Source organism: Schistocerca nitens, chromosome 7, assembly GCF_023898315.1.
Source record: "Schistocerca nitens isolate TAMUIC-IGC-003100 chromosome 7, iqSchNite1.1, whole genome shotgun sequence".
Classification (NCBI taxonomy): domain Eukaryota; kingdom Metazoa; phylum Arthropoda; class Insecta; order Orthoptera; family Acrididae; genus Schistocerca; species Schistocerca nitens.
In genome coordinates, this window is record NC_064620.1 from 220037121 (window position 1) to 220063275 (window position 26155).

At 37.2% G+C, this 26155-nt stretch overlaps 1 protein-coding gene and 1 long non-coding RNA gene across 2 annotated transcripts in view; one reads left to right on the top strand and one right to left on the bottom strand.

Moving 5' to 3' along the window:
- The window catches only part of LOC126195397 (uncharacterized), a 126646-nt gene extending 110431 nt beyond the window's left edge, over positions 1–16215 (bottom strand). Inside the window, exon 1 of the long non-coding RNA XR_007538600.1 lies at positions 16155–16215. This is a non-coding gene — a long non-coding RNA (uncharacterized LOC126195397). The remainder of the gene's footprint in view (positions 1–16154) is intronic.
- The window catches only part of LOC126195396 (transforming growth factor-beta-induced protein ig-h3-like), a 119746-nt gene that overhangs the window by 78862 nt on the left and 14729 nt on the right, over positions 1–26155 (top strand). Inside the window, exons 4-11 of the mRNA XM_049933991.1 lie at positions 2870–3019; positions 4443–4537; positions 5122–5294; positions 5428–5574; positions 12228–12444; positions 20185–20328; positions 20645–20860; positions 21261–21571. Of these exons, the coding sequence (XP_049789948.1) occupies positions 2870–3019; positions 4443–4537; positions 5122–5294; positions 5428–5574; positions 12228–12444; positions 20185–20328; positions 20645–20860; positions 21261–21571 (1453 nt within the window). The remainder of the gene's footprint in view (positions 1–2869; positions 3020–4442; positions 4538–5121; positions 5295–5427; positions 5575–12227; positions 12445–20184; positions 20329–20644; positions 20861–21260; positions 21572–26155) is intronic.

The window sequence follows — 26155 nt, forward strand, 5'->3', positions numbered from 1 at the left end:
ACCCTCAATTTTAAAAAGAAGCAATGTATTCAGTTCTGCACATCTAGGTGTACTACACCAATGATAATAAATAGGGTGGAAACCTCAAAATTCTTAGGTATAATTATTGATGAGAATTTAAATTGGAAAAAGCAGTTTTGGAACTCTTAAGACAACTTAGTTCAGCCGCATTTGAACTTAGAATCATTGCAAATCTTGGGGAGAGACAAATTAGTAAGTTGATATATTTTGCATATTTTCAATCAATAATGTCATGTGGAATAATGTTTTGAGATGACTCATTAATAATAAAGGAAGTGTTCATTGTGCAAAAACGTGCTGTGAGAATAGTATGTGGTGCTCACCCAAGACCATCTTGTAGATATCCGTTTAAGGAGTTGCACATTCTGACTACTGTTCACAGTATGTTTATTTCCTCATGAAGTGTGTTGTAAGCAATCCAATACAGTTCAGAAAGAACAATGATGTACATAATTTAAATACCAGAAGGAAAAATTATATTCTTTACTCCACACTGAGGTTGTCTTTAGGACAAAAAGGTGTTCTTAACACTGCAACAAACATTTTTGATCAGTTAACCCAGTGATGTAAAATGTCTGACAGCAAAGTATAATTTGAAAACTGAGAAAAATACTCCTTGACAACTACTTTTACTCCCTAGAATAATTTCTTTTACTGTAATGTCTAAGAGGTGGTGGGCAGGAACTATTGACTCACATCTGTATATATTTTTTAAAGTCCACTTAGAAATGTCCAGAATGTAACCATATGTAAAAATTAAATTGCCATGTGACTGTAAAGTAACTCATTCCACATAATTATGATTTACCAGGCAAAATGATCCATGGAATATGTAACCGACTAACTAACTAAATAACTAACTAACTGTAGGGTGAAATTCATTAGATATACAGGTGAAGTATGTATACACTCTTTGCATGAAATTTGGTTTGGAAATAGTTTGAACAATGAGGATGAACATAGGCTTCTTTAAGAGGCTTTTAGTACAAGACACTTATTGATTTGAAGAATATTATGCAAATTAGGGAAAAATGATCTGAATGGCATCAAACCATATGACACTATTTTTCTCTGATGGATCTGATAAAGACTTTCCTAGGATGCAACTAATTATGCCACAGAGAATCATCTAGCCCTAAAACTAAATTACTATCCACTAGATGCATCTTGCCTCAACAGAAAGAGAAAAGCAAAGAAAAATAAATATATTTCAAGTCAAATTTCTGTCATTCTGCAGTGGATCTTGAATGAGATCAGGATTTATATGGAGGAACTGTGGCTGGTTGACAGAGGCAAAGCCCCTTTGTCCTTGTAAGCAAGACATGACACACTTGAAAGATACTGATGCCCATATACTAAGGGGTGGTAGCCTCCAATGAAAGTATGACCTCAGTGGGGAGAATACCAGAGGGTATCAGAAGATATTCAACGACAAAAACCACACCTCATGCCTCCTCTGCATAACAACTTGCAAGTTATGGCTGTAGTAGTGAACAAGCATTGTTAGGTCACTGTATGACCTCTGTACCTGCTGCCTTCCTGAATGGAGCTGTACATAGCAAGACCCCAACCAGCCTTATCATAAAGCTTCCCTGAACATTCCTAATTCAGCAGTTATGGCTGTCTGCAGAAATATTGAGAACTTCATCAACGGTAAGAATTTTGTCTCCTGAAAGTGGGACTGAGCACACATTTCTGTACTACTACAGGATACATTTTAACCATTGATCTCTTAATCTTCTTTGCATCCCTCATGAACACTGCTCAATGGGAAGTGGTGGACTATTTGCTCTCAGATGTATACTTCTCAACCAGGATATATCCTGTATATTGAACACTGGCCAAGACAATAATTTCAAAATGGATGTTCAGCAATGCTAACAGGACACTAAACAACTAACTGACTGTGTTTGAACATTTTTAACAGTGTTCAGAAATAGGTGTAGCCTGTATATCACATCTTCTAAAAATTCTTCTACTGAATAGAAAGTGATCTAATACAATCTGGAGGGTGTTACAAAAAAAAGTGAGAATGATGAAATGGTTTGCATCTTATGTTACACCATTTGTAGTAATCAAACAATGGAAAATCTGGAATGGAATGTAACAATATTAGAGAAGGAAAGTTGCTACTCACCGTTTAGCAGAGATGCTGAGTCGCAATAGGCGCAACAAAAAGAATCACACAATTATAGCTTTCAGCCATTAAGGCCTTTGTCAGCAGTACACACACATACACACACACACACACATACAAAAACACAACTTGCATACACGTCTGCAGTCTCAGACAACAGTGTGGTTTCAGTTGTCTGAGACTGCAGACGTGTGTGCAAGTTGCGTTTGCGTGAGTGTGTGTGTGCTTGTGTGTATGTGTGTCTACTGCTGACAAAGGCCTTAATGGCCTAAAACTATAATTGTGTGAATCTTTTTGTTGTGCCTATTGCGACTCAGCATCTCCACCATTTGTAATGAGTTTTAAAAGGTACACCCAGTAGTCTTATTGACTTGCTATGGAACTTTTCTTTTGCCATGGATCATATTCATTGATATTAAAATTTTTATTTATGTCTTTTAAATTCTTTTTAATATATTTACAAGTTTCTAGTATATTTGATACACTCAGTTTAACAGCTTTGTCTGGTGAAGCCATAACCTCCTTCATAGTGGAACTTAACCTCTGGTTTCGTTCTGTTGTTTCCTTCTGAATGTTGTGAAGCACTTGAAGCTTTCCATTCTTGCTAGGACTGAAATTTCTGCATAAGTGTGACCAATTATAATTATAATTAAAAAAACTTTTCAACCAGATTTTTTCTAGATCGTAATAAAACAATCTTCTCTTTTGCAGGCCTAATGTGTGTGTGGACAGGGAGGAGATTAATGAAAGTCAGCGACACAATGACACAGAGTCAACAGATGAAGATGATGACAGCATCCTCGGCAGCTTCCAGTTCTCCAGCTGCCGCCAAAGTGAAACTAAATACACATGCACAACAAAGTAAGTGCTGTAAATAAATGAATTGTGAATTAAAATGTGTTACTGTTGATTCTTTCTCTGTACTGTTGAAATTGTGTGTGTCTGTGTCTGTGGGGCATTATAGTGGCCGGCAAGAAAAGTTAATAATAGCAGTACACAAAACAAAGAGAATACAAAAGAGTTATTTTGTGCACTAGGAGGTTTATGCATGAATGTGGGAGGGTGTAAGTAATGTATTGCACAGGGTGTCTTTGCACCAAACATCTGGGGGTGATGGTCACATCATGGGGAACAACTTGTGTTAGTGACAAAATGTTCGTTTACACTTCCCAGCAAGCTAATCGTCCTTTTGTACTGGTTATACCCCTGAAAGGCAGCAGTGTGAAGGCATTCTGTGATGTGCGTATGCCTTGTATCACCTATAATCCAGTTATCTGCTCTGTATGATAGGGAATAGAAACAGCAATCTTGAAAGTTACAGATTCTCTTCTAAAATATCTTTCTCCACTTAGTGACACTCACTCTTATGATTTTCTTGTTGAAAATCACTATCAATTTACTGGGGTAGGTAGTATGCAGCACACATTGTTATAGATCCTGCTAGTTCAGTGAAATCTCTTCATCTAAGGGCTGGTGAATACTAATATCGAGTGTCTCCAGGAAGCATCCACGAACATATTGTCTCTAACAAAAGTTGTTCCCCATCACATGGTTTATCATCCCTAAACATTTGTTGCAAGGTCTGTACACCCTATATCTCCAGGACAAAACTCAATGTGAAAATAAGAATTACATTGGTGATAGACATCAATAAAGAGTTGTACAAAAGCTTGTTGGTAAAAGTGACAAAGACACTTGTTTGAAAGTTTGTTTGCATGACCATAATCCATAGAGAGGATATAAATATTTGTTTTATAAATTTAAACAGCTTTATCTTGCTGCAGTCTATTTTATTTGCTCTGGATGCATTTCACCTTTTATAGTAAAAAACTAATCTTAAAGGCATTTAATCTGGAATTTTACATTTTTATTTTTGTATGCAATATTTGTAGATTAGAAGACAAGTTCACATCCTAATTTTTACATAAATAAATTGCTACTTTCGGCTGAACAAACAAATTACTGTAAGTAGTAATGTATTTGTAAAAAAATTCTGACATGAACTGTTTCTCAGTCTACAAATATTGCATATAAAACCAAAACTTTATCATTCTACATTAAGTCCACTGAAGATGCTATAAAGGGAAAGCTGAAATGCATCTGGAGCAAACATCTGGGGGTAAAGGCATTTATATTTATAAAACGAACATATGTGTTATTATTAATGTACTTTGTGGTTATCTCATTATTCTTCATATTGGAGGAGAATATGATTGCATTTTAGTACACTCCCAGTTTTAGACAATACTAACAGCACATTATTAAAATAATTTATTCCTAACAGGATTCGCAGTCATGGGATTCGAAAGACCTTCATTGTGAGGTACCAGTGCTGTCATGGTTACAGGAGAATTCCAGGAAAACCAGGCTGTACAGAAGGTCTGTATTAATTTTATCTTAAGGACTAGACTGCTGTATGGATTTTACTTTCTTGTTTATATTGCTTCCTTCTAATTGCCATGACTGTTTCAAGGCAAGGTGGCTTAGTGAAGAGACACAGAAAACACACTCGGGAGGTTTAGGAAACATATCCCTATTCGGCCATCCAGAGATAATTTTTCCAAAGTTTTCTTAAATTCCTGGAGACAAAGGAAGGAATAGTTCCATTGTAAAGGATAAAGCCAATTTCTTTCCTCATATCTGTCAAATCTGAGCTTGAACTCCCTTTCTAACGACCACTTTGATGACAGAACTTTAAACACTGATTTTCTTTCTTTTGTCATAGTTGTACCAATATTGTGTCCATCATGTTTCTAAATTTTATTTCATTATTTTAGTTGTGTTCTTTTAGATCAAAGTGAAAAAATGAATTTCAGATTTGAGCATTTTCTTTATCTTTATAGATATATGGTTGCAGGGATATAGTTTTATGTCGAATATAGTATTCTTGCCCATAAGTCATGCAATTTTGGAGAAACAATGTCCTCCGATCAAGCAAAGTAATAATGTTAATTGTCTTACAGTGAACTTGAAGCCAATGGTGCAAACAATGGTAGAATTAGGAGCAAAGGTCTTCCCAGAGATGGCCCGTGCAACAGGTGTTGCTGAAAAGTTATCGTCTGAGAATTTAACAGTATTTACTCCTACTGATGAAGCTGTACGTGATTTCTCAGAGAGTCTTCAGGCTGCCAACCAAGTAAGTAGTGTCTCTTGTACCACATGTTCTAACACTGTCTTGGGGGGAAACCAGTTACATTTGTTGTTCTATATATTTGGTTTTATAAACTCTTCATGGATGGTTAACTGCAAATTTTCTCTTTGTGTTGTAGGTGGATTTTTACATCCCCCCGGGTCGCAGCCGACGAGATACAACAAACTGGGAAAATGAAGCGGCATCTGGTGTCAATATGAAGGAGGTGGTTCTAGGCCACATGGTTCCAGGTTTCCAGGAGATTGGAGATCTTGTTGATGAGCAGGTAAGCATAATAATGGAGAAGTGTATCTGAAGGAGTATCTTGGTTAGGATTGTCAGTGTTAATGGGTAAAGCATTAGTACTTGAAAGAAACCAATAAATACACCATTCATTTTATTTGATGTTATTAGAGCTGATTTTTGTGGCTGTTACTGCCATATAATGTGTAGCTGGATTGATGAACATTATATAATTGATTAGCAGAGGTGTTGGGGTAAAGTCTGAGGTACCAAGGAAAAATGACATCTGAAGTTACTGGCATGCACATGTAAAGTGCAAAGAAATGCAGCTACATTTTTTTTTCTTTTACATGCCTACGGATGAGTACTGAGTGCAGCTCACAAGGAACTGCTGTGTGTGTAAATGGAAGATCCGTATGAACCAAAGCAGTAACTCCAGATGCCAGATGAAGCAGAGAGTCTTCAAAGACTGTTTTGTCTGGTGTCAGGAGGAGGCAAATGTAAAACAATAGGGTCTGTTAATCGTTGACAGTTCAAACATAAGGCGAATGATGCCCTTAGGGAAACGGTAGCAAGGGACAGGAAAGGACACCAGGTGTATATGCCTGGGGTCCTCATTCAACGTGCATAAGAGGCTATTCTAGCAGCCATTGAAGGAACAGGGTGCAACCAACTGCAGATTGTGGCACATGTTGGAACAAATGATGTGTGTTGTCTGGGCTCTGAGGTCATTCTTGGGTCATTCCAGTGATTGGAAGAGGAGATTGAGAAGACGAGCCTTGTGCATGGAGTTTCAGTAAAGCTGGAAATCTGCGGCATTGTCCCCGGAACTAATTGTGGACCTTGTTTCTGAGTCAAGTGGAAGGACTGAGAGACTTCAAAAGCTCTCTGACAAGCTAGGCTGTGTCTACCTGGGCATGTGCCATAGGGTTGAGAACTGTAGGGTCCCTCTAAATGGGTCATGTGTGCACTACAAATCAGAGGTTGCTACTCAGGTAGCTGACTGTGTGTGGGGTGCATACAAGGGTGTTTTTGGATTAGGTGACTCTCCATCCATTCCACATAACGATGACTGTCAGATACCCAGTAGTATCAGTGTAAAATTGAAAGAAAGGCCTCCCACAGGTGAGAGTATTAAAATCCTAAAGGTTAACTGCCAAAGCATTCGCAACAAAGTGCCAAAGTGTGAAGTGCTCATGAAAAACAGTGAAGCTCACATAACACTAGGTACAGAAAGGTGGTTGAAACCTGAAGTTGACAGCAGTGAGATTTTTAGAGAAAATCTGAGTGTATATCGAAAGGATAGACAAATGGGAAATGGAGGTGGTGTTTGTTGCAGAGACAAGAAACTAAAATCCACTGGTAGAAACTGAAGCTGCATGTGAGATTGTTTGGGCAAGACTCAGTGTCAGCAGTGGGCATAAAATGACAATTGGATCCTTCTATCGCCCACTAGACTTATCTCGTGATGTAACCAAAAACTTTACAGAAAATCTCAGTTCATTTGTACAAAAGTTTCTCAATCATACTGTAATCATTGGTGAAGACTTTAAGCATCAAACAATGAATTGGGAAAATTGCAGTTTTCTTAGTGGTAGACATGGTGAGACATCCTGTGAAATTTTACCAAATGCCTTCTCTGGAGACTACCTAGTACATATAGTTAGGAGCCCCACTCATGATGGAAATATATTGGATCTAATGCCAAAAAAAAGTAGACCTCTGAAACATGCAGAAACTGTTTCAAGAATTTAGGTATCATCGTTGTAAATATACAAAACAATAATGTACATCACAAAAGGTAGTGAGGACTGGATTACAAATGCTACTGTACACACCCACAATACAAGAAGGAAGAATGAAGTACGGAGCATAGCCCACCGGCTGGCAATGTTAGAAAAAGGATCCCAGTACTCTGGTATCAGACTACTAAGAAGTCTGCCCAAAAATCTGCAAGATAGTGTACTTCACAATGACTTTCCAAAGAAACTTAAAGAATATCTCATTGAAAAAGAGTTTTACAGTGTTGCAGAATACTTATGCCATTATATTTTTATATATTGTTACTCATTATCAGTGATGTAAAAATGTAAGCTAAAGGTGTAGAAAAATAAGTGATAAAGAATGTTAATACTTTGACATGTCCTATATTACACGTACATTTACTACACAATGTAATCTTACAGGATCAAATAAAATTCAATTCAATTCAATCCATGTCGAAACTTGACCATAACATGACCATAACATGATTGTGACAACAATGATTAGCAAAGTACAAAGGACAACTAAAACAAGCAGAAAGATGTATGTGTTTGGTAAACTAGATAAGAAAATAGTAGTATTATATGTCAGCGAGGAACTTGAAACTTTCAGCACAGGGAAGGGGCATGTATAGGAACTCTGGCTCAAGTTTAAAAGAATAGTTGGCCATGCAATGGACAGATATGTACCCAGTAGAACAGTTCATAATGGGAGGGAACCTCCACCGTATACAGTCACTGTAAAGAAACTTATAAAGAAACTGATATTACTGTATAATAGGTGTAAAACAAAAGTGTGGGGCTATAGATAGAGAATGCTGAATGAGATGCACTTAGCTGTCAAGAGAGTAATGCATGATGCCTTCAGTGACTTCTGTAGCAGAGTATTGTCAACTGATCTTTCATAGAACCCATATGTAAAGGCTGCTAGTAGCACTAAAGTTAGTGTCTAGTCCCTAATGAATGAGATGGATGAGACAGGAACTGAAGTTGAGGGTAGCAAAGCAAAAGCTGAAATGCTTAACTCTTGTTTTCATATGTTCCTATACAAAGGAAGACCCAGGAGAATTGCCCCAGTTTAGTCCTTGTACTACTGAAAAGATGAATGAAATAAGTATTAGTGTTAGTGGTGTTGAGAACAAACTGAAATTTTTAAAATTGAACAAAGCTCCAGGGCCTGATGGAATCCCTGTCAGATTCTATACTGAATTTGCCACCGAGTTAGCTCCTCTTCTAACTATAATCTATTATAGATATCTTGAACAAAGAACCATGCCCAGTTCTTGAAAAAAGGCACAGATCACACCCATCTACATGAAGGGTAGTAGAAGTGATCCACAAAACTACCGTCCATTATCGTTGACATCAATTTGTTGTAGAACCTTGGAATATTTTCTGAGCTCAAACATAATGAGGTACCTTGAACTGAATGACCTCCTCAATGCCAACCAGCATGGATTTAAAAAACGTTGATCATGTGAAACCCAACTCGCACTTTTCTCACATGGCACACTGAAAGCTTTGGATTAAGGCCAATACTGCATTTTTTTTATTTCTGAAAAGCATTTGATTCGTTATCATACCTACAGTTATTGTCAAAATTACGATCATATGGCATATCAAGTGAAATTTGTGACTGGATTGAGGACTTTTTGGTAGGGAGGACACAGCATATTGTCTTGGATGGAGACTCATTGTCAGATGTAGAAGTAACTTTGGCTGTGCCCCAGGGAAGAATATTGGGACCCTTGCTGTTCATGTTTTATGTTAATGACTTTGCAGACAATATTAATAGTTAAATCAGACTTTTTACAGATGATGCAGTTATATATAACGATGTACTATCTGAAAGAAGTTGCATAAATATTCAGTCAGATCTTGATAAGATTTAAAAGTGGAGCAGAGATTGGCAACTTGCTTTAAATTTCCATAAATGTGAAATTTTGCACTTCACAAAATGAAAAAACATAGTATCCTATGACTGTAATATCAGTGAGTCACTATTGGAATCTGCCAACTTATTGAAATATCTGGGTGTAACAATTTGTAGAGATATGAAATGGAATGATCATATAGGTTCAGTCATGGGTAAAGCAGGTGGTAGACTTTAGTTTATTGGTAGAATACTGGGGAAGTGCAGTCTATCTACAAAGGAGATTGCTTACAAATCAATTGTGCGACCAGTTCTAGAATATTGCTCAAGCATGTGGGGACCCATACCACATAGGACTAACACAGGATATTGAATGTATACAGAGAAGGCAGCACAAATGGTCACAGGTTTGCTTAATCCGTGGGAGAGTGTCACAGAGACACTGAAGGAACTGAACTGGAAGACTCTTGAAGATAGACATAAACTATCCCAAGAAAGTCTATTAACAAAGTTTCAAGAACCTGCTTTAAATGATTAGTCTAGAAATATACTACAATGCCCTGTCTGTCATTCACATAGGGATCATTATGATAAGACGAGAATAAATACCACATACAGAGGAACATTGAAACAGTCATCTATCCCGCACTCCATACATGAATGAAACAGGAAGAAACCCTAATAACCAGTACAATGAGATGAACCCTCTGCCATGCACTTACGGTGGTTTTCGGAGTATAGATACAGAAGTAGATAAAGAAGATGACCATGCAAATCTTGCTGTTTTACCTCTGCGACCAAGTTCTGTCATAATACCAGTGTTCAACCATTATATCCACATGAAAATTTGGCAGCAAGATTCAACACATCCTGTTATAAAATGTATTAATGTCATGCAGGACAAACTTCTGGGTTACAAAGAACCCAATAGAACACTAAAACGATCAACAAATGATATCTGCAGTTGGATCACTTAATTATGCTGTAGAGAATATACCTTTGTGGAAGGATTCATAACTGATGGTGATGGTAAAAGTCTATTTCAGGACCAGTGGTGTACTTATGTTTTATGTAGCAATGTTGTCAACATTTGCCATGTGAAATCTGATGGGAAGGGAAGAGGGTGTGTCAGCTGCTGGGTTTACGCAGCCAATGAGAGAGCAGCAGATAGGTAATGTCTTTCCTAAGAATATTGTCACGTTCTCACAACAGTATGTCACATCCTCCTAAATGATAACAGGTTTGGAAGAAACAGGTAACCATTTTGACAATGAAGGGTACTAATTTGATTTAAGCTGTGGTATTAGGTCCAAATCTAACCACAACCTTGTAATTCATGACATATTCTGAAAGAAACAAATATATGTCTCGAGAAAGGTTATTAATTTAATTTTTCGAGTAAAATTGTTGTATTCTAACATGGGCCTTGGGTTAAGCAGTAGATCAGTTTGTCAGTACAATCAGAATTTTTAGCTTCCACTTTCACTGACTTCGCCACTCACAACAAAACTTTCACATTCCAACATAACCTAAACCAGATCAGTTTGTCACCACAACCAGGATTTTTAACTTCCACACTCATTGGCTTCAACAACTCACAACCAAACTGTCACATTATACCCTAACTGCAACCTCATAATTTGTAACATACTCAGAAAAAAACCATAAAATATTTGTGACATTTTACTAGCAGTGATTCAAGCTGTGCTATTAGATCCAAACCTAACCACAACCTTGTAATTTGTGACATAAATGGGGAAGAAAACCAGTCAAGTATTTGTGAAAACAGTGAAGAGGAGAATGGTTTCTGGTTTGGTGCTAGAAATACATTGCTTCTTGTCTCGCCTCTCATTGGTTACATAAAGTATCATCCCAGTGGCTATGTGAAACTGACACATGAGAAATACTGCTGTGATTGATGCTGGTCCTGAACTAGAAACTTTAGCTGATGATGAGTCCAGTTCAAAACAAAATATGATTATGTGGATAGAAAGAAATATCGATTCCCCACAAAAAATGAGTTTAAAGCAGTGTAATCTTCAAAACCTGTGTCAATGATTTGTTTTAATATGTGCATGACTCTTTGATGGTGGACACTTTTATACCAAGGGGTCACTAGCATTGATGCAGTTTGTGAAATGGTGCTGAAACTTCTGTATGACAAGCTCTATAACATTACTGTAGCAAATACCATGATAACTGTGTACTTAATATTGCAGCTACTGCTGATAAAAAAGTTGTGAAAGTTGATTTGGAGCTGTAACTTTTACTGCATAGTTGTCAACTTGCATCACCAGTCTCAGCTGCTTATCGTAGTGGAGAAATCCCTTGGTAGTCAATGCTTGATTTCAGGTGTAGAACTGAAATCAATATACATCAACAAGTTGTATTGATTGAAACTGGGCCCATGTTTAGCTGTGTGTTCAGATTGGTCACATAGTGGGGGAAAAAAAACAGCTTGTAGTATATAGTATACTATATACTAAGTCTATATACTATAATTAGTTATTGATCTGCTCTTATAATAAGTCTTGGTCTTATAGTATAAACTATAATATGCAAGAAATGGAAAAATTAATACTGCCGATAGAAATGTGGAAAAATAGCCTATACTCTCCTACATTTTTGGAACCATTAGTTCTGTCCTTGAGGTAAAGAGAGAGGGATAGGCCAAGGAAGGTTAGAAAAGAAGAGCATGTCATTCAGACCACAGGATGAGAGAGATCTACCTCTCTTAAGGATGAGGTGAATCATTTGCATACTGGGGTCCAAATGACTTTCTCTTCCTTTTTAACCATCCCCAACCTATCCTCCTCACATTCCCAAGCAGGGACTAATAGTCTGGAATGGTAGGATAGTGTTCTGTATTTTTGTATGTACCTCTTGACAGCATCAATATTTTGCCTCCTGAAAATAACTGACCAGCAATTCTCTGTTATATTTTTTTTCCTCGAGTGAATTTTCCTTTTGATAAAAATATTGTTTTAAAGACAAGAAAATGACAAATGATACGAAATGTATCACTTAAATATTACAATACAAATTTTAAAAATATCACAGGTGCTCTACAGCGACAACAATAATTCAACACTGCGATTCAACATGTATGCTGCACCTGGTGAACGACTTCTGACTATCAACTGCGCTCGAGTCACATCTATCAACAATTATGCTGAGAATGGCATTGTGCACATCATTGACCGTGTCATCCGACCTGTCACTCGTACTATTGGACAACTCATTACAGAAGATGCCCAGTTTACTCGACTCAGAGAATGTGAGTATCCATATCACTTACAAGGGATTTCTTTCAGATACTAAAGGTAATCATCTGTGTTATTTTGTACAGAGTATATTCGACAACCACGTGACTGTGAAAAAACTATAATCCCATGAAAGAAGCCTGTTAGATTTCTGTTACATGAGAAATCACACAAATCTAAAGGCTGTCAATTCAACTAAATACCTAGGAATTACAATTAAAAACAACTCAAATTGGAATTATTTCATAGATAATGTTGTGGGGAAGGCAAATCGAAGAATGTGATTTATTGGCAGAATACTTAGAAAACACAACAGGTCTACTAAAGGGACTGCCTGCACTGTGCTTACCTGTCGTCTGCTAGAGTATTGCTTTGCAATAGGGGATCCTTACCAGATAGGACTAACGGAGGACATAAAGTCCAAAGAAGAAAAGCTCATTGTGCATTATTGTGAAGCAAGGGAGAGCGTGTCACAGATATGATAAACAAGTTGGGGTGACAGCCATTAGAACAAAGTCATTTTCCATTGCAGCAAGATGTTTTCATGACATTTCAGTCACCATTTTTCTCCTCTGAATATGAAAATATTTTATTGTCACCAACCAACATAGCAGGAAATGATCCTCGTAATAAAATAAGCAAAATCTGAGCTCATATGGAAAGATTTAAGTGTTCATTTTTCCCACGCACTGTTAGACAGTGGAACTGAAGAGAAATAGTTTGAAAGTTGTTCGAAGACCTTTCTGCTAGTCTTTTATATATGGATTGCAGAGTAGTCTTGTAGGTGTAGATCTTCCAACTTATTATCCATGATCCACATCTTTAATTATTCTTACAGGAAAGACACAGTTTGTGCAATAAATTGTATAATCTTGGTTTATTATTGGATATATTCACTTTATGTAAAAGCCTCAAGTGCCATAGAAAGTATGTACACAATTATGATCATTCAATTTAGAATAACACAGAATGATCAAACAAATTAAAAACTTAAGATGAATTTTTTTTTTACCACACATCAATTTTATATGTAACTAGCTGTGCCCAGTATGTGTTGCAATGCCTCTTTTACTTTCTAAGTAGGTACACATAAACAACACAGACACATGTTGTTGCTGGCAACTGATTTCTCCATTGTTTTATATCATGGGACTCTTATAGAGGACAATAAATGTATCTGTAGTACTGAGCCATGTGGCATGATTTTTGACCCTGAAACATGATATTGCTGATGCAGTGAGCAATGAAAATGAGAGACTGAGGGCACTTCATACTTTTAAAATAATCTAAATCAACTAATTACAGGAAAGCAATTCCAACAGATCACTTTTGGATGTTTCTACATGTCACCACTTCTCATCATCATCTTTTGAGGCTGAATTAGCCCCTCTTTAACACTAATATACTGTAGATCCATTGAACAGAAAATTGTGCCCAATAGTTATAGGAAAGCACAGGTCATATCTATGTATAAGCAGGGTAGCACAAATGATCCACATAACTGTCATTCAGTATCCTCAACATCATTTCTTGTAGAATCTAGAATATAGTTAAAAGGTTGTGAGGAATCTCAAACAGAATCACCAGCATAGATTCTGAAAACATCGATCATGTGGAACCCAATTTGTGCTATTCTCACACTATATCCTCAAACCCATGGGTCATGGCTGTGAGGTAGATGTAGCATTTCTTGAAGGCCAAAAAGCATTTGACTCTTCAATGGTTGTTACCAAAAATTCAGTCATATGAGATATCAATCAACATTTCCTTGGTAGGGAGGACACAGCATGTTATCTTGGATGTCGAGTTGATGGCAGACAAAGTAACTTCTGGTGTGGCCCAGGAAGTCTGCTCGACTCTTGCTGGCCATGTTGTATATTAATGACCTTGCAGTCAATATTAACAGTAACCTCAAATTTTTCACAAATGATGTGGTTATCTACAAATTAACTGCTGTCTGAAAGAAGCCATACAAATACAGTTGAATTTTGATATGATTTTTAAAGTGGTGCAGTGATTGCCATCTTGCTTAAGTTGTTCTGAAATTTAAAATTGTGCATCTCTCAAAATGAAAAATCTGCATCCTTTGACTACAATATCAGTGAGTCACTACTGAAATTGGAGAAATGCATTTAGCCTACTAGTGCAACCAATCCTAGAATTTTGTTCAGTGTGTGGGGCATATATCAAATAAAACTAACAAGGAATATTAAATGAATACATAGACAGGCATGAATAGTCACAGGTTTGTTTGAGCCGTAGGAGAATGTCATGGAGATGCTGAAGACAGTTGAAGGTAGATGGAAACTATCCTTGAAAGCTTGCTTACTAAGTTTCAATAACTAGCTTTAAGTGATGAGTGTATTGATATACTGGAAGCCTCTATGTAACCATCTTGGATTGTTATATTGTAATTAATGGCATTTTTCCAAGTTTATATTATTATTTTATTATTGTGTTAACACTGATTGCATGTAAATATACTTAAAGGTGGAATAAAACATTTGTAATATCATTCCCATAGGAATCATTAAGACAAGATTAGACTAATTACAACATACACATAGGTTTTTAAGCAACCATTTCCCATGCACATAACATTAATGGAACAGAAAGATATCCTAATAACTGGTTCAGTGTGAAGTATGTGAAGTACCTGTTACACAGTGATTTTCAGAGTGTGGATGTACATGTACCATAAGATAAATAAAATAAATTGCAGCCACTGTGCAATAAGATGATGTCCCTAAAATTTTCAAATGTTGCAAAGTTAAGCATACAGAAATCATTAATTATATTGTATTAATTCTTTATGGTTGTTCTATTGAAAGTCCTCCACGTGAAGTGCTGTAGTTGACAGACTGTGCATGTTCAAAGTGACATCACTAACAGAAACATTTGTCCAAACACTGTTCTTTCCAAGAAGGACGCTGATCTACAAAGAATTCAGAATAGATATAACATCTAGAAATTAATGTTATACTACATATAAAAAATTAATATTTGTTTGTTCGTCTTCCACACATTCCCAAGCAATTCATTTGATTACCGTATTTACTCGAATCTAAGCCGCACTCGAATCTAAGCCGCACCTGAAAAATGAGACTCGAAATAAAGGAAAAAAAAATTTCCCGAATCTAAGCTGCACCTGAAATTTGTGACTCAAAATTCAAGGGGAGAGAAAAGTTTTAGGCCGCACCTCCATATCGAAACAAAGTTGGACCATTGTAATATGAGACACAATTTACGTCGAATGAATGACGATACAGCGACAGTAGTTTGGTTCGAGTCGTAAGCTTAGCAGTTAAGCTTTACCAGGTAGCCATTGCTATGCGTCAGGCGCTCCGTCCGTATTTATACGAGTACCCTTCCTTTTTCATGTGCTCCGTCTGGTTTGAATCGATTGCTTATTTGGCTTTGATCTGATAAGTGCTGTTTTCTTTGTTATAGGTGTTCACGTTACTCTAAGCTGAAAATGCATTACTGTACGGTTTCATGCATTGTTTGTTGCATTCTGATAGTGCGTGTTTACGGCCTGTCGCCGCTCGCGTCATGGCTTGCTTTTGTGCACGCTACCGCCGCTTACAATTAAAAAAAAAAAAAAAAAAAAAGAGAGAGAGAGAGAGAGAGAGAGAGAGAGAGAGGAATCGTCTCATTAGCGAAACAATGGCAATCGTCTCATTAGTGAAACAATGGCAAGAGACTGCTATTTGTTGTTACTTACACTGCTGCTTTCTATGATAATGATCAACAAGAACCAAATAATAGACTGCGTATGATAGAACATGTTCTGAACGAGAGTTAGGCGAAACTTTTTCTCCGTTTGAAAATCTTTGCGGCCGCTTCTTTAATTCTGCACAGAAATTAGTCATCTTAGATTTTAAAATCTAGTCAGTTGCCGTGCTTCATTTCCGACTGTATCACTATTAGGCATAAGAATAATACGAATATAAACATGACACGTATATTCTTCCGCGTTTGCTGTTGTCTCACTCTAGTTTCGTAGTTTATTAGGCAGACAGGATTTAAATGAGATAGCAGCAAACGCAAGAGAATACATGGCAGAATGTTTATATTCGTAGTATTCTTATGGTGAAGAGAATACTGCATGTGATTCACATTTCATCAGGTTCCTATTAGCAACCATCTCTTCTCACAGGTAGGAAAAAATTCAGAACGTAAAGTTGGCCATATTGACAAGCATCCTAAACCGTCTTGCTAGTCGGATTTTCGTAGTACATTGAAATTCTGCTACATTTGAAGATGAACAATACGGAATTTGTATTTACTTCGTTGGATAATGTATGAAAATGCAGTGGTCGAAACTCAGGGCGGAGAAAAAAAGCTTGTCTTCCACCCTTTTTTTTTTTACGCAGACGTTTTGGTGGCAGTATTTATCTTTGTGCCTACAAAGCATGCCTGTGTAGTGCTACATATATTCGACAGCAGAAGTTAGCTGTAGTGGCACCTACCAACATTTTTCAGAACTTCCGCTTGCTTTGCACTCGATTCTAAGCCGCAGGCGGTTTTTTGGATTACAAAAACCGGAAAAAAGTGTGGTTTAGATTCGAGTAAATACGGTAAGCTGAAACTTTGGTGAGTTGTTGCCCTCTTGCCTGCAAAGGTTTCTGTTGGGGTAAGAACTACCTACCCCCCCCCCCTCCCTGTAGGGGTGGGAATGAAAAGGGGTGATACAGAAGCTTAACTCTGGACATCTAGAGAAATTTAAATCAGATTCGGTATATACGTGCCTCATTATTTGTATAAAAATATTTAAATATCTGATATTGACAGTCATGATGACATATAACTCCTAGAGTTGGTGAGGGAGGGGGGGGGGGTGGTTTGGGATTTGAAGTCAAGAGACATACCAGCATATTTCTATAAAGCATGAAGGAATTTCTTCCCAAACTGTCACCCGTTTCACTTGCCATCTGGAAAAATTTACTGTTATAGTAAGACACCTTTGGCATTCCTATGGCTGTGGGTTCTGGGTGAAAAGATGCAACATAAGTCAGGAGTGTCTGGAACAATCCCAATCACATTTGGTATTTACGTGACTCATTATTTGCATAGAAACACTGTGGGAGTAAGATACCCCTACTACTGTTGACTGTGCCTTTTTGTAAAATGTGATCCACACCCAGTACTAGTTTACTCATGAGTGATACGTATACTAGGTGCTATTGGGAAACAGTGCAGGCTATTTTAGTCTGTATTCCAAGCAGAGTCCAGTCCAAGTCATATCAAAGTTCTGTGTACAGGGTGCCTGTATAAAGTTGAGACAACTAAATACCTCCAAAACAATACATCACATGAAAAAAAAAGTTCTAGGTCAAAAGTTAAAATAGTAAAGGGGACATCTGTCTATGCTACAACTGACCACCTCCTAACTACCTGTCCTGCGTGGGTGGGATCACCCTTTTTCAAATGGATCACCACATTTTTATTGCATATTTGAATTCTACTCCAAAGAATACATACGGTTTACTGAGAGAGCTGTCTTCCATTCAGGGTAGAAGACACTGTAATCGAGAAATATCAAGTGTGCCTGTTTTTGCAAATAAGAACTGATGCATTTGATTCTATATTTCATTTATGATGGAAATGTAAACCGTTGTGTTCAGATGGTTGATATTTATCTTTGACATTTAGTTCAGTGTAGCTGTTTGATTGTGCAGTACAATATGGGTAGCTGTTCGATGTCTGGTTAGAAACTGTGTAGCATTATTCAGGAACGACATGGATGTAATAGTTTTCTATTCCCATCAGAGTGCTTGATATCAGTGAGTCTCCTTGCCTCTCACCATCGAGATGCTTGATTTCTGTGAGTTCCTATGCCTCTCACTGCTGGGGTGCTTCATTTTGGTGAATATCCATGGCAGGTGCACCTGATACTATCACTTCACGAACATTTTACCTTATTACAATGGTTTCAGATTGTATTCTGCCAGTAGTTGTGTAGCAGTCAGTGTGGGAGTTTGGATGTTGGATGGGAATGTACTGAAATTAATCGCTCTGATTGTGGGATTTAACAATGCCCACCAAAATGAAGCATTCTATTGGTCGAGGCTCATCACAATCAACCCATAGGGAACAGCAGTCTAAGTTGCTATACAAGTAGCTCATTTGCCAGAAATGTCACATTTGCAACACTCAAGTAATTTTTTGAACATTGATATAAACTACTAGAACACAAAGATTTACATTTACAACATAAATAAAATGTAGAGACAAATGTGTCAGTTCTTAATTGCAAAAACGGCCCCACTTGATATTTGTTGACTAGAGTGCTGTCTGCCATGAACGGAAAACAATCATTTGAGTAAACCATATGTATTTTTTGGTATAGAATTCCAATATGCAAAAAAATAAGGGTTTCTCATAGAACATTTTTTTATACAGTACATTGTTTTCAAGATATTTAACTGTCTCATATTAAAAGAATCAGCCTGTATTACAAATGGAGTCCACCACAATAGCACCATAGCCAATATTACAGCACTAATGGTGCAGCCCACTACTTGCGGCAAGCACACAGAAAAGAGAGTCAGAGCTTCTGTGCACCACTTGACTTGCCAAAGTCTGGCACGATCCCATCGGAGTGCATGCATAAGCATCAGAGTAGAGGTGCCACAGTGGTTGATAGTAAAGTTGCTTCAGTTTCTCAGTTTCCGTGGAACATCAGGTGGTGTCACCCCCCTCTCCTCTCATCTCCACTCCCCGAGCATTGACCACAGGGAGAGAACAATGTAGATAGTGCATGGTCCAGAGGAGCTGCCACCGGGAAAGATAGTGGGTCGATGTTCGTGAGTGTCTCTGCAAAAAACCAGGGCAGGATGACATTCAGTAGGAGCTTCATGAGTCATTCCAGAACCAGAGGGTCCAGCAGGGACGGGGAAACTGGCAGCCACTTACCAGGATGGTGGAAGCAAAGTTGATGTTGCTGGTGCCACAGAAATCTGTGTAATAGAGGGAAGGCCATGGGATATGTCAAGGACTCGCAGTGGCTGGTGGTTGTACCACAGATAAAACTCAGGGGCAGCTGAGCTTGTGGGCCCACACTGGGATGCCCAGCTGGAAGGGAGGAGTGTCAGCATCAGACACAAAATATTCAAGGTACAGCCATGAAGCTGCTATAGAATGTCTTATAAGTTACCAGAAGACCACATTGGGTGTTAGGCATGCATTGTCAAAATCATGTTATTGCATGTGGTGGTCATGACATAATATTTCATATGTTTGAGTCCATTGTTGCATTTTAGTCTTTTGCTGTTTTACAAACTGTAAATCTAGAACTGTGAAGAGAGTCCATCCCAAAAATACTGTCCATTGTGGGATCAGCTATAACAAGGAAATTTACTGGACAAGTTTACTTTGTTGTAGGTGAGCCAAACCAAAATTTGCCTAACAAGGGCCTTTGATAATGTCTATAGGTCCACAGGTTTGTCTCAGTTCCCTGACACCACTACGATATCTATATTGTGCGTGGTCACTGTTCTTTTAAGTCTGAGAACTTCTACATGCTCCTGTCCAGAACTAAATGTTTAGAGTTCCTCTTTGATACATCCCGCTACTGGCTCTATACCTAGTTTCCACAGATACTGAAGAATAAAGAATTTGCTTTCTTTGTATTAATTGCATTTATTTTTGTTAATTTACTTTACCACTGAGTAATGAAAATCCTTTTGTTCAGACTCTTGGGTACACTGTTCATTACAATGTGTGTTTATTTTCTCTTCTCTTCCCCACAGTCTTGGAGCGTACTGGTCAAATGCAGCTTTTGAATGAACCTGGTCATCTGACACTGTTTGCACCTATTGATGTAGCTTTTGACAATATGGATCCTGCTATTCGTGACAGGCTGCTTTCCTCAGCATCCAATACCTGCCTGAAGAGTAAGTAACTGTGTTCATCTTTATTGCAATTGGAACAGTTCCGTGGGTCTAAATACAAGAATTTAAAGCTGTTATCCTGTTGCAGAATAGTGTATTACTTACAGACCAATAACATTATCTATAAATTTATACATTCCGTTTTATTAAGAGAACCTTCTCCTTTCCCTTATTGACACAATTTCTTTGATGTTTGTCCAGTGCTAATTATATTAGGGGATCATTTTTTGGAAAAGCACTGTCTTCTTCTTAATATAAATATTGATTCAAATGAAAATGTCAAACTATTGACTGAGAAATTGAATGACTTTTTTTTTAGATGTCTTGGGTCACCATTTGCTGACACACACACTGTGTTCGTGTGCTGTAACACAGCGAGTAGCAACACACACTTCTGTTGGAACTCCTTTGATGCTAGAACGTTCTGAGGATGGAAAGCTGTTTGTGGGTTCTGGAACTCAAGTTGTAGCTCGTGATATAATGGGTACAAATGGAATTATACATGTTATTGAAGAAATTCTTCTTCCTGACTCAGGTACGACAAGAAATTCTAAATACATCTTACACTATATATAGGTGGTAGTATATGCTCCCTATTGAGTAACAGTATACTGATTCTATGACACTGTAAATTCATAAATTTAGTTACTTTGTATAGTGACTATCACTTGTGACTAATACAAAGTTTATAATTTATGTGTGTTGAACAATTATAAATGAAGAGTTGTTGAAATAAATCTGATAAAATGGTGGTGGGGTTATAAATGTAGAAAACAGTTTGTAAATGCATTGTATAACTTTATTTCCCAGGCACTAGGCCATATAAGAGATTTACTGCAAATTAAGTTTTTGAGTGCGATTGAGTAGGATAGTATGGAATGAAGTACTATTTCTGGTGAGTTCAGCAACTTATATCATTTTGTGTTTGTGTTCAGGACTGCCAGTTACAACTGTTTTGGAACGACAGAACCTAACACAGTTTGCTGGCCTGCTGAAGGAAGCTAGTCTGGCTGGTGTAATCGATTCAGCAGACAATGTGACTGTTTTTGCCCCAAGTGATGATGCCCTGCGACGTCCTGAAGCAGTTGCTGCAATTGAATTAGCAAGAAAAAGTCCTGAGGATCTGCGTAACTTGCTCCTCTTCCACACAGCGAAGCCTGAGGTGCATTCGTGTGATATCACAAACAATAAAGAAATTGCATCTGGTTTGGAAGGCCATAGCCTCAGGATAAACCTATATGCTACTGTGAGTACTCATATTAATATTGTGCTTTCTCCAAAATTAGCTTGCGTATTTTTTGCCTTTGTTTTATGAAAGCTGTATACTAGAATATGCTTGAGCAGGATATTGCTGCAGTCAGTGGGCGTTTCTCTCTCTGTAAATGGGTTTAGGTATTTACATAAATTATCAAACTGCTGTCATGATATGGGGTTCCTTTGTTGTTCAATTTTTGCCATGACTTTGGGGGATGGTTCTTTATTGTATTTTTTTGTGTTTAGCCAGTCATTGTACAAGAATAATTAATTTACTGTTTTCTAAATACTGACCAACTGAAATGAGCATATTCGATCTGGCGGGACAGTGGTTAAGAACTAGATGGATGGAGGATTTGGAATTTCATCTGCTTATCCTACTGTAGGTGTTTCCTAGATCACTTCAAGCACATTCTTGAGTAATTATCGTGACTGCACCATCAGTGGCTTCATCATTTCTCATACTGTGTTCATCATAAAAACAAACCTGATGTAAACGTTACAATATGTACTCTTCTATGTTCGCTAGATTCAATTTCACGTGGAGTAGAAACCAAACTGTCTCAAGTATGGTCAAGTACATTTTATGGTGTGTGTTATGCACACATTGACTCCAGAAGAATATGGGACAACAGCTGTACCTCCTCATTTAACTAACCTGCTGTGATGTGAACAGCTGCAATTAAGATGTAAAAGAAATGAACAGAGAAACAATATAGCTTAGGATGTTATTTAATTTTTAACAGAATGTGGCAAAACTCCAGCAATATACTTCTTGGGGGATCAGACAGAAAACGTAACGTGCTCTTATTCCTAGCTAACACAGTATTGTAATTAAAAACATGAGTGATGAAAATTGGTATTTGAAACATAAGATAATTTTTCTGTGTGAGCTATGTGTGATGTAAAATCATGTTGCAGGGATTTTATTGTATAGTTGAATATTGAAGCCACTGAAGGTATTAGTTACAGTATGGAATTCCTTTCATATGCAATTCTGAGGAATACAGCACTGGAACTGTCATCTGTTATGTTGATAATGAATGGTTACCAATAGAACTCGTGAAGCCATGAAAGCACCACATTTTCTCCTTTCATGACATGGTGCTGTGCATCCTGCCATTCTTTGGCAATGGCATCTGACAGAGTTCGTGCATTAGTTCCACTACGCCTGGCATCTTAAATGCCTAGTTATTCCTCACAATAAATTCCTTAAACTGGCTCCAGATCAATTCTATTGGGTTCTGATTGCAGTGGTATGGTAGAAAATGTAAAAATGCAGCATTTGAATAGAGTAATTGATGCCATGAAAATTACTGTTCTCCATGTTCTTCCTAAATGAGACAACATACATGGTATAAAACAGTGGATATATTGCAAATAAAGAGTATTTGACTTTTATTTCTACCCAAAATATTAATTTGCTATGTTTTCTTAATTTAAACAATCTTTTATAAAATATCGATAATTAAAAATTTACATTTGCAATGAAAATTGGAATTTTAGGTTTGATGTGTAATTCGAAACCAGAATATGTGAATTTTTCATAAAAGATGATATTCAGTATATATTAATTAATATATATTTGATGAAATTTATATTTAAATGTGTAGGTATTTGAACTAAATGAAATGAAATCAAAGAAAGGACCACAGTGACATATGATCCAGTGATTCACAGAATACCTGTTTACCATTCTCCAGTCTGCCCTGATAGCTGAGTAGTTAGCATGACGGACTGTCATGCCAAGGGGGCACGGGTTAGATTCCCAGCTGGGTCGGAGATTTTCTCCACTCAGGGACTGGGTGTTGTGTTGTCCTAATCATCATCATCTCATCCCCATCGACACACAAGTCGTTGACATGGTGTCAACTCAAAAGACTTTCACCAGGTGACTGGCCTACTCGACGGGAGGCCCTGGCCACATGACATTTCATTTCATTTCACCAGTCTCCAATGCTACTGATTAAGCCATGCTGCATGTTTACTAAAGTGCCTTAACTTTAGTAAATACTGTTTCTTGAAAAACTTCAAACCTGATTTTTCTCTGTAATCCTGAAAATATTAAGAACAACCTGTTTCTCACCATTTTATGGTGTTCTATACATGTTTCATCATGGGGCAGGAAGCAGCATCAACTCCATGGTAGATGTTAAGAGCTCACACTCGGAGCACAACTAGCATTTGCAGAGACTGTGACTGTTCATGATTTTTTAAAAATAAAAACCACAAGCCGAAGTATGATTAAGAAAAACATTGATGACTGTTAATACATTACAATATCTTAATGCTTTTTTGACAGTAACACACTGATAAGATATATAATTCATAAGTAGGATCTGAGTAACGTCACTAGTGTACAGGTGTTATGGTTGCTGACCAATCAACACATTTGTGTTAGTTTATATCATGTTTATTCTTATGATGAATGGTGTATAGTAGGTTTAATGCTATAACTTACTTACAGAAAACGTTTGATTAAGCAAGATGAGCAGTTCTGAACTGATTATATCAACAAAAATAATCAACTCACCAAGCAGTGGCTAGAGAAACTCACTCAAAAGGTATTATGTATACAAGCTTTTGGAGTCAGTGGCTTCTTCTTCTGGCAGAAAGGTTGAAGGGGAAGGAAGAGGGGTGAAGGATAAGGACTCGTAAGGTTTAGGAAAAGGTTCACTATTCCTTTTCCTCAACCCTTCTGTCAGAAAAAGGAGCCAATGGCTCTGAAAGCTTGCATGTCATATCTTTTATGTGTGTGTTTTCCTGATGCTGCGTGGCAAGTAAATTGTTTTTTATTTATCCAATGACATTATTGATTAGTATCCTGCTGCTGCATGGCAAGTAGATTTTTGATTAGTATTTCTGACAAGCATTCTTACTAGTTGAGAAATATTTATGTGTAAATATTGAGTTTTACATAAGCAGATTGAAACAATTAATTTTGTAAATATGACTTTATAATTATGTGAAGGCACTTGTGATGCCATATTTATTAATTTTTTCCCCTGAAAGAATTTAAAAATTTTTGTGACAGCTTTGAACCATGTAAAATGGTCATCTTCAGGTCAGGAACAGTGCACAGGTCTTAGCCTTGTTATGGATCACACGTTGTCACTCACACAATGTGTGACAGTACATTGTTCTCAACAAGACTAAGACTGGCCATTTGATATGGTTGAAACTGGTAATCTAAAAATTTAAATGTGAACGTGTCAAGAAGTAATTTTTGAACTCTTTAAAACATTGTACAACAAATGACCACCTGATAGATGGTAATCGAAGCTGTAACTGGAAAATAAATAACGAAAGGCACCCGGAAAAGATAGCCGCTGTCAAAAATTTGATGAAACTGTAGGAAATACTTTGGGTAATAGAAGAAATTTCAAAAGAAATGAAGAATGTGCTATTTTGCTATGCAAAGGTAGTAGAAAAGATGCTACTGATAATGCAGATACCTCATTCTGGCCCTTGGCTTGAGAGATTTTGTAATAAAAACTCTTCATTCTACAATGCAGGCTGAGCTTGATAACCAGCTGTATGAATATTAGACTGGGCCCAGAAAGGACATACAGGCATAGTAAAGTTTCCCAGATTAAAGTCATCAGGCCAGAAGAGATTGATAATTCCATAGCATTCAAGGTGATATTATTTTGTGAACCATAATCCTAGCTAGAGTCCAACAAATATTAACAACAACAAGAACATACTCCAAAAATATTTAGTCATAAAAAATGGCACTGAGACTGAGAGGTAGTGTTTACTCACTCTTATTAATTTTGACGTATCCCTAAAACACATCAATCTTTCTCAAACATTGTATTCTTATTTCTCCCACTGTCCTTCAAGAGAGCTACCACTCTCCCACTGATGATCTCACTGTTGATGGAAATTGAGGATAACAATTAAATTAATGTGTATTGGGTAATTAAGAACTGATTTCATTTGATTATGATCACCAGTCAGGTTGTTCATTTTTAAGATGACCCCGAAACAAATTCATACCCTGTGATGTGTATCTTTAAATCCCAGTGTAAGTATCTCATTAAAGAATAGAGTACACAGACTCAGAGAACAAAAAGAAAATAATAATAATAATAATAATAATAATATGACGTATCTACAAGACTGACACTGCACCTGTTACTGATTGGAGGTTAAATACCTAGATGATACGTTCACACCCGGTATCCAATTCCTTTTTCCATGCTTCTCCAACTGGCCTAATTTTTTGCCTCCAGTGATCTCACTGTCAATGAAATGCTTCACCGTCAATGCAGCATTGCTTCTAAGTTTCATTTTCCTAGCAGCAGCAGTGACAACGTAACATTGACTGAAAGAAATTCAAAAGATGGAAGTGACATTCAAGCTTTTACAATACACACAAATCTAGACGCATCTTTTTCCATGTATAATTTTCTGCTATATCATAGTTAGAGCACAGTTCCTTTGTTATAAACTCAACATTATTTGTATTTCATTTGATAAAATAGAAATACATGGATTTACCTCCTGTCTGAGTTATCACAAGGAACTGTATGAGAGAACTGTCACTACCATGCAAAATAGAACATGTGCC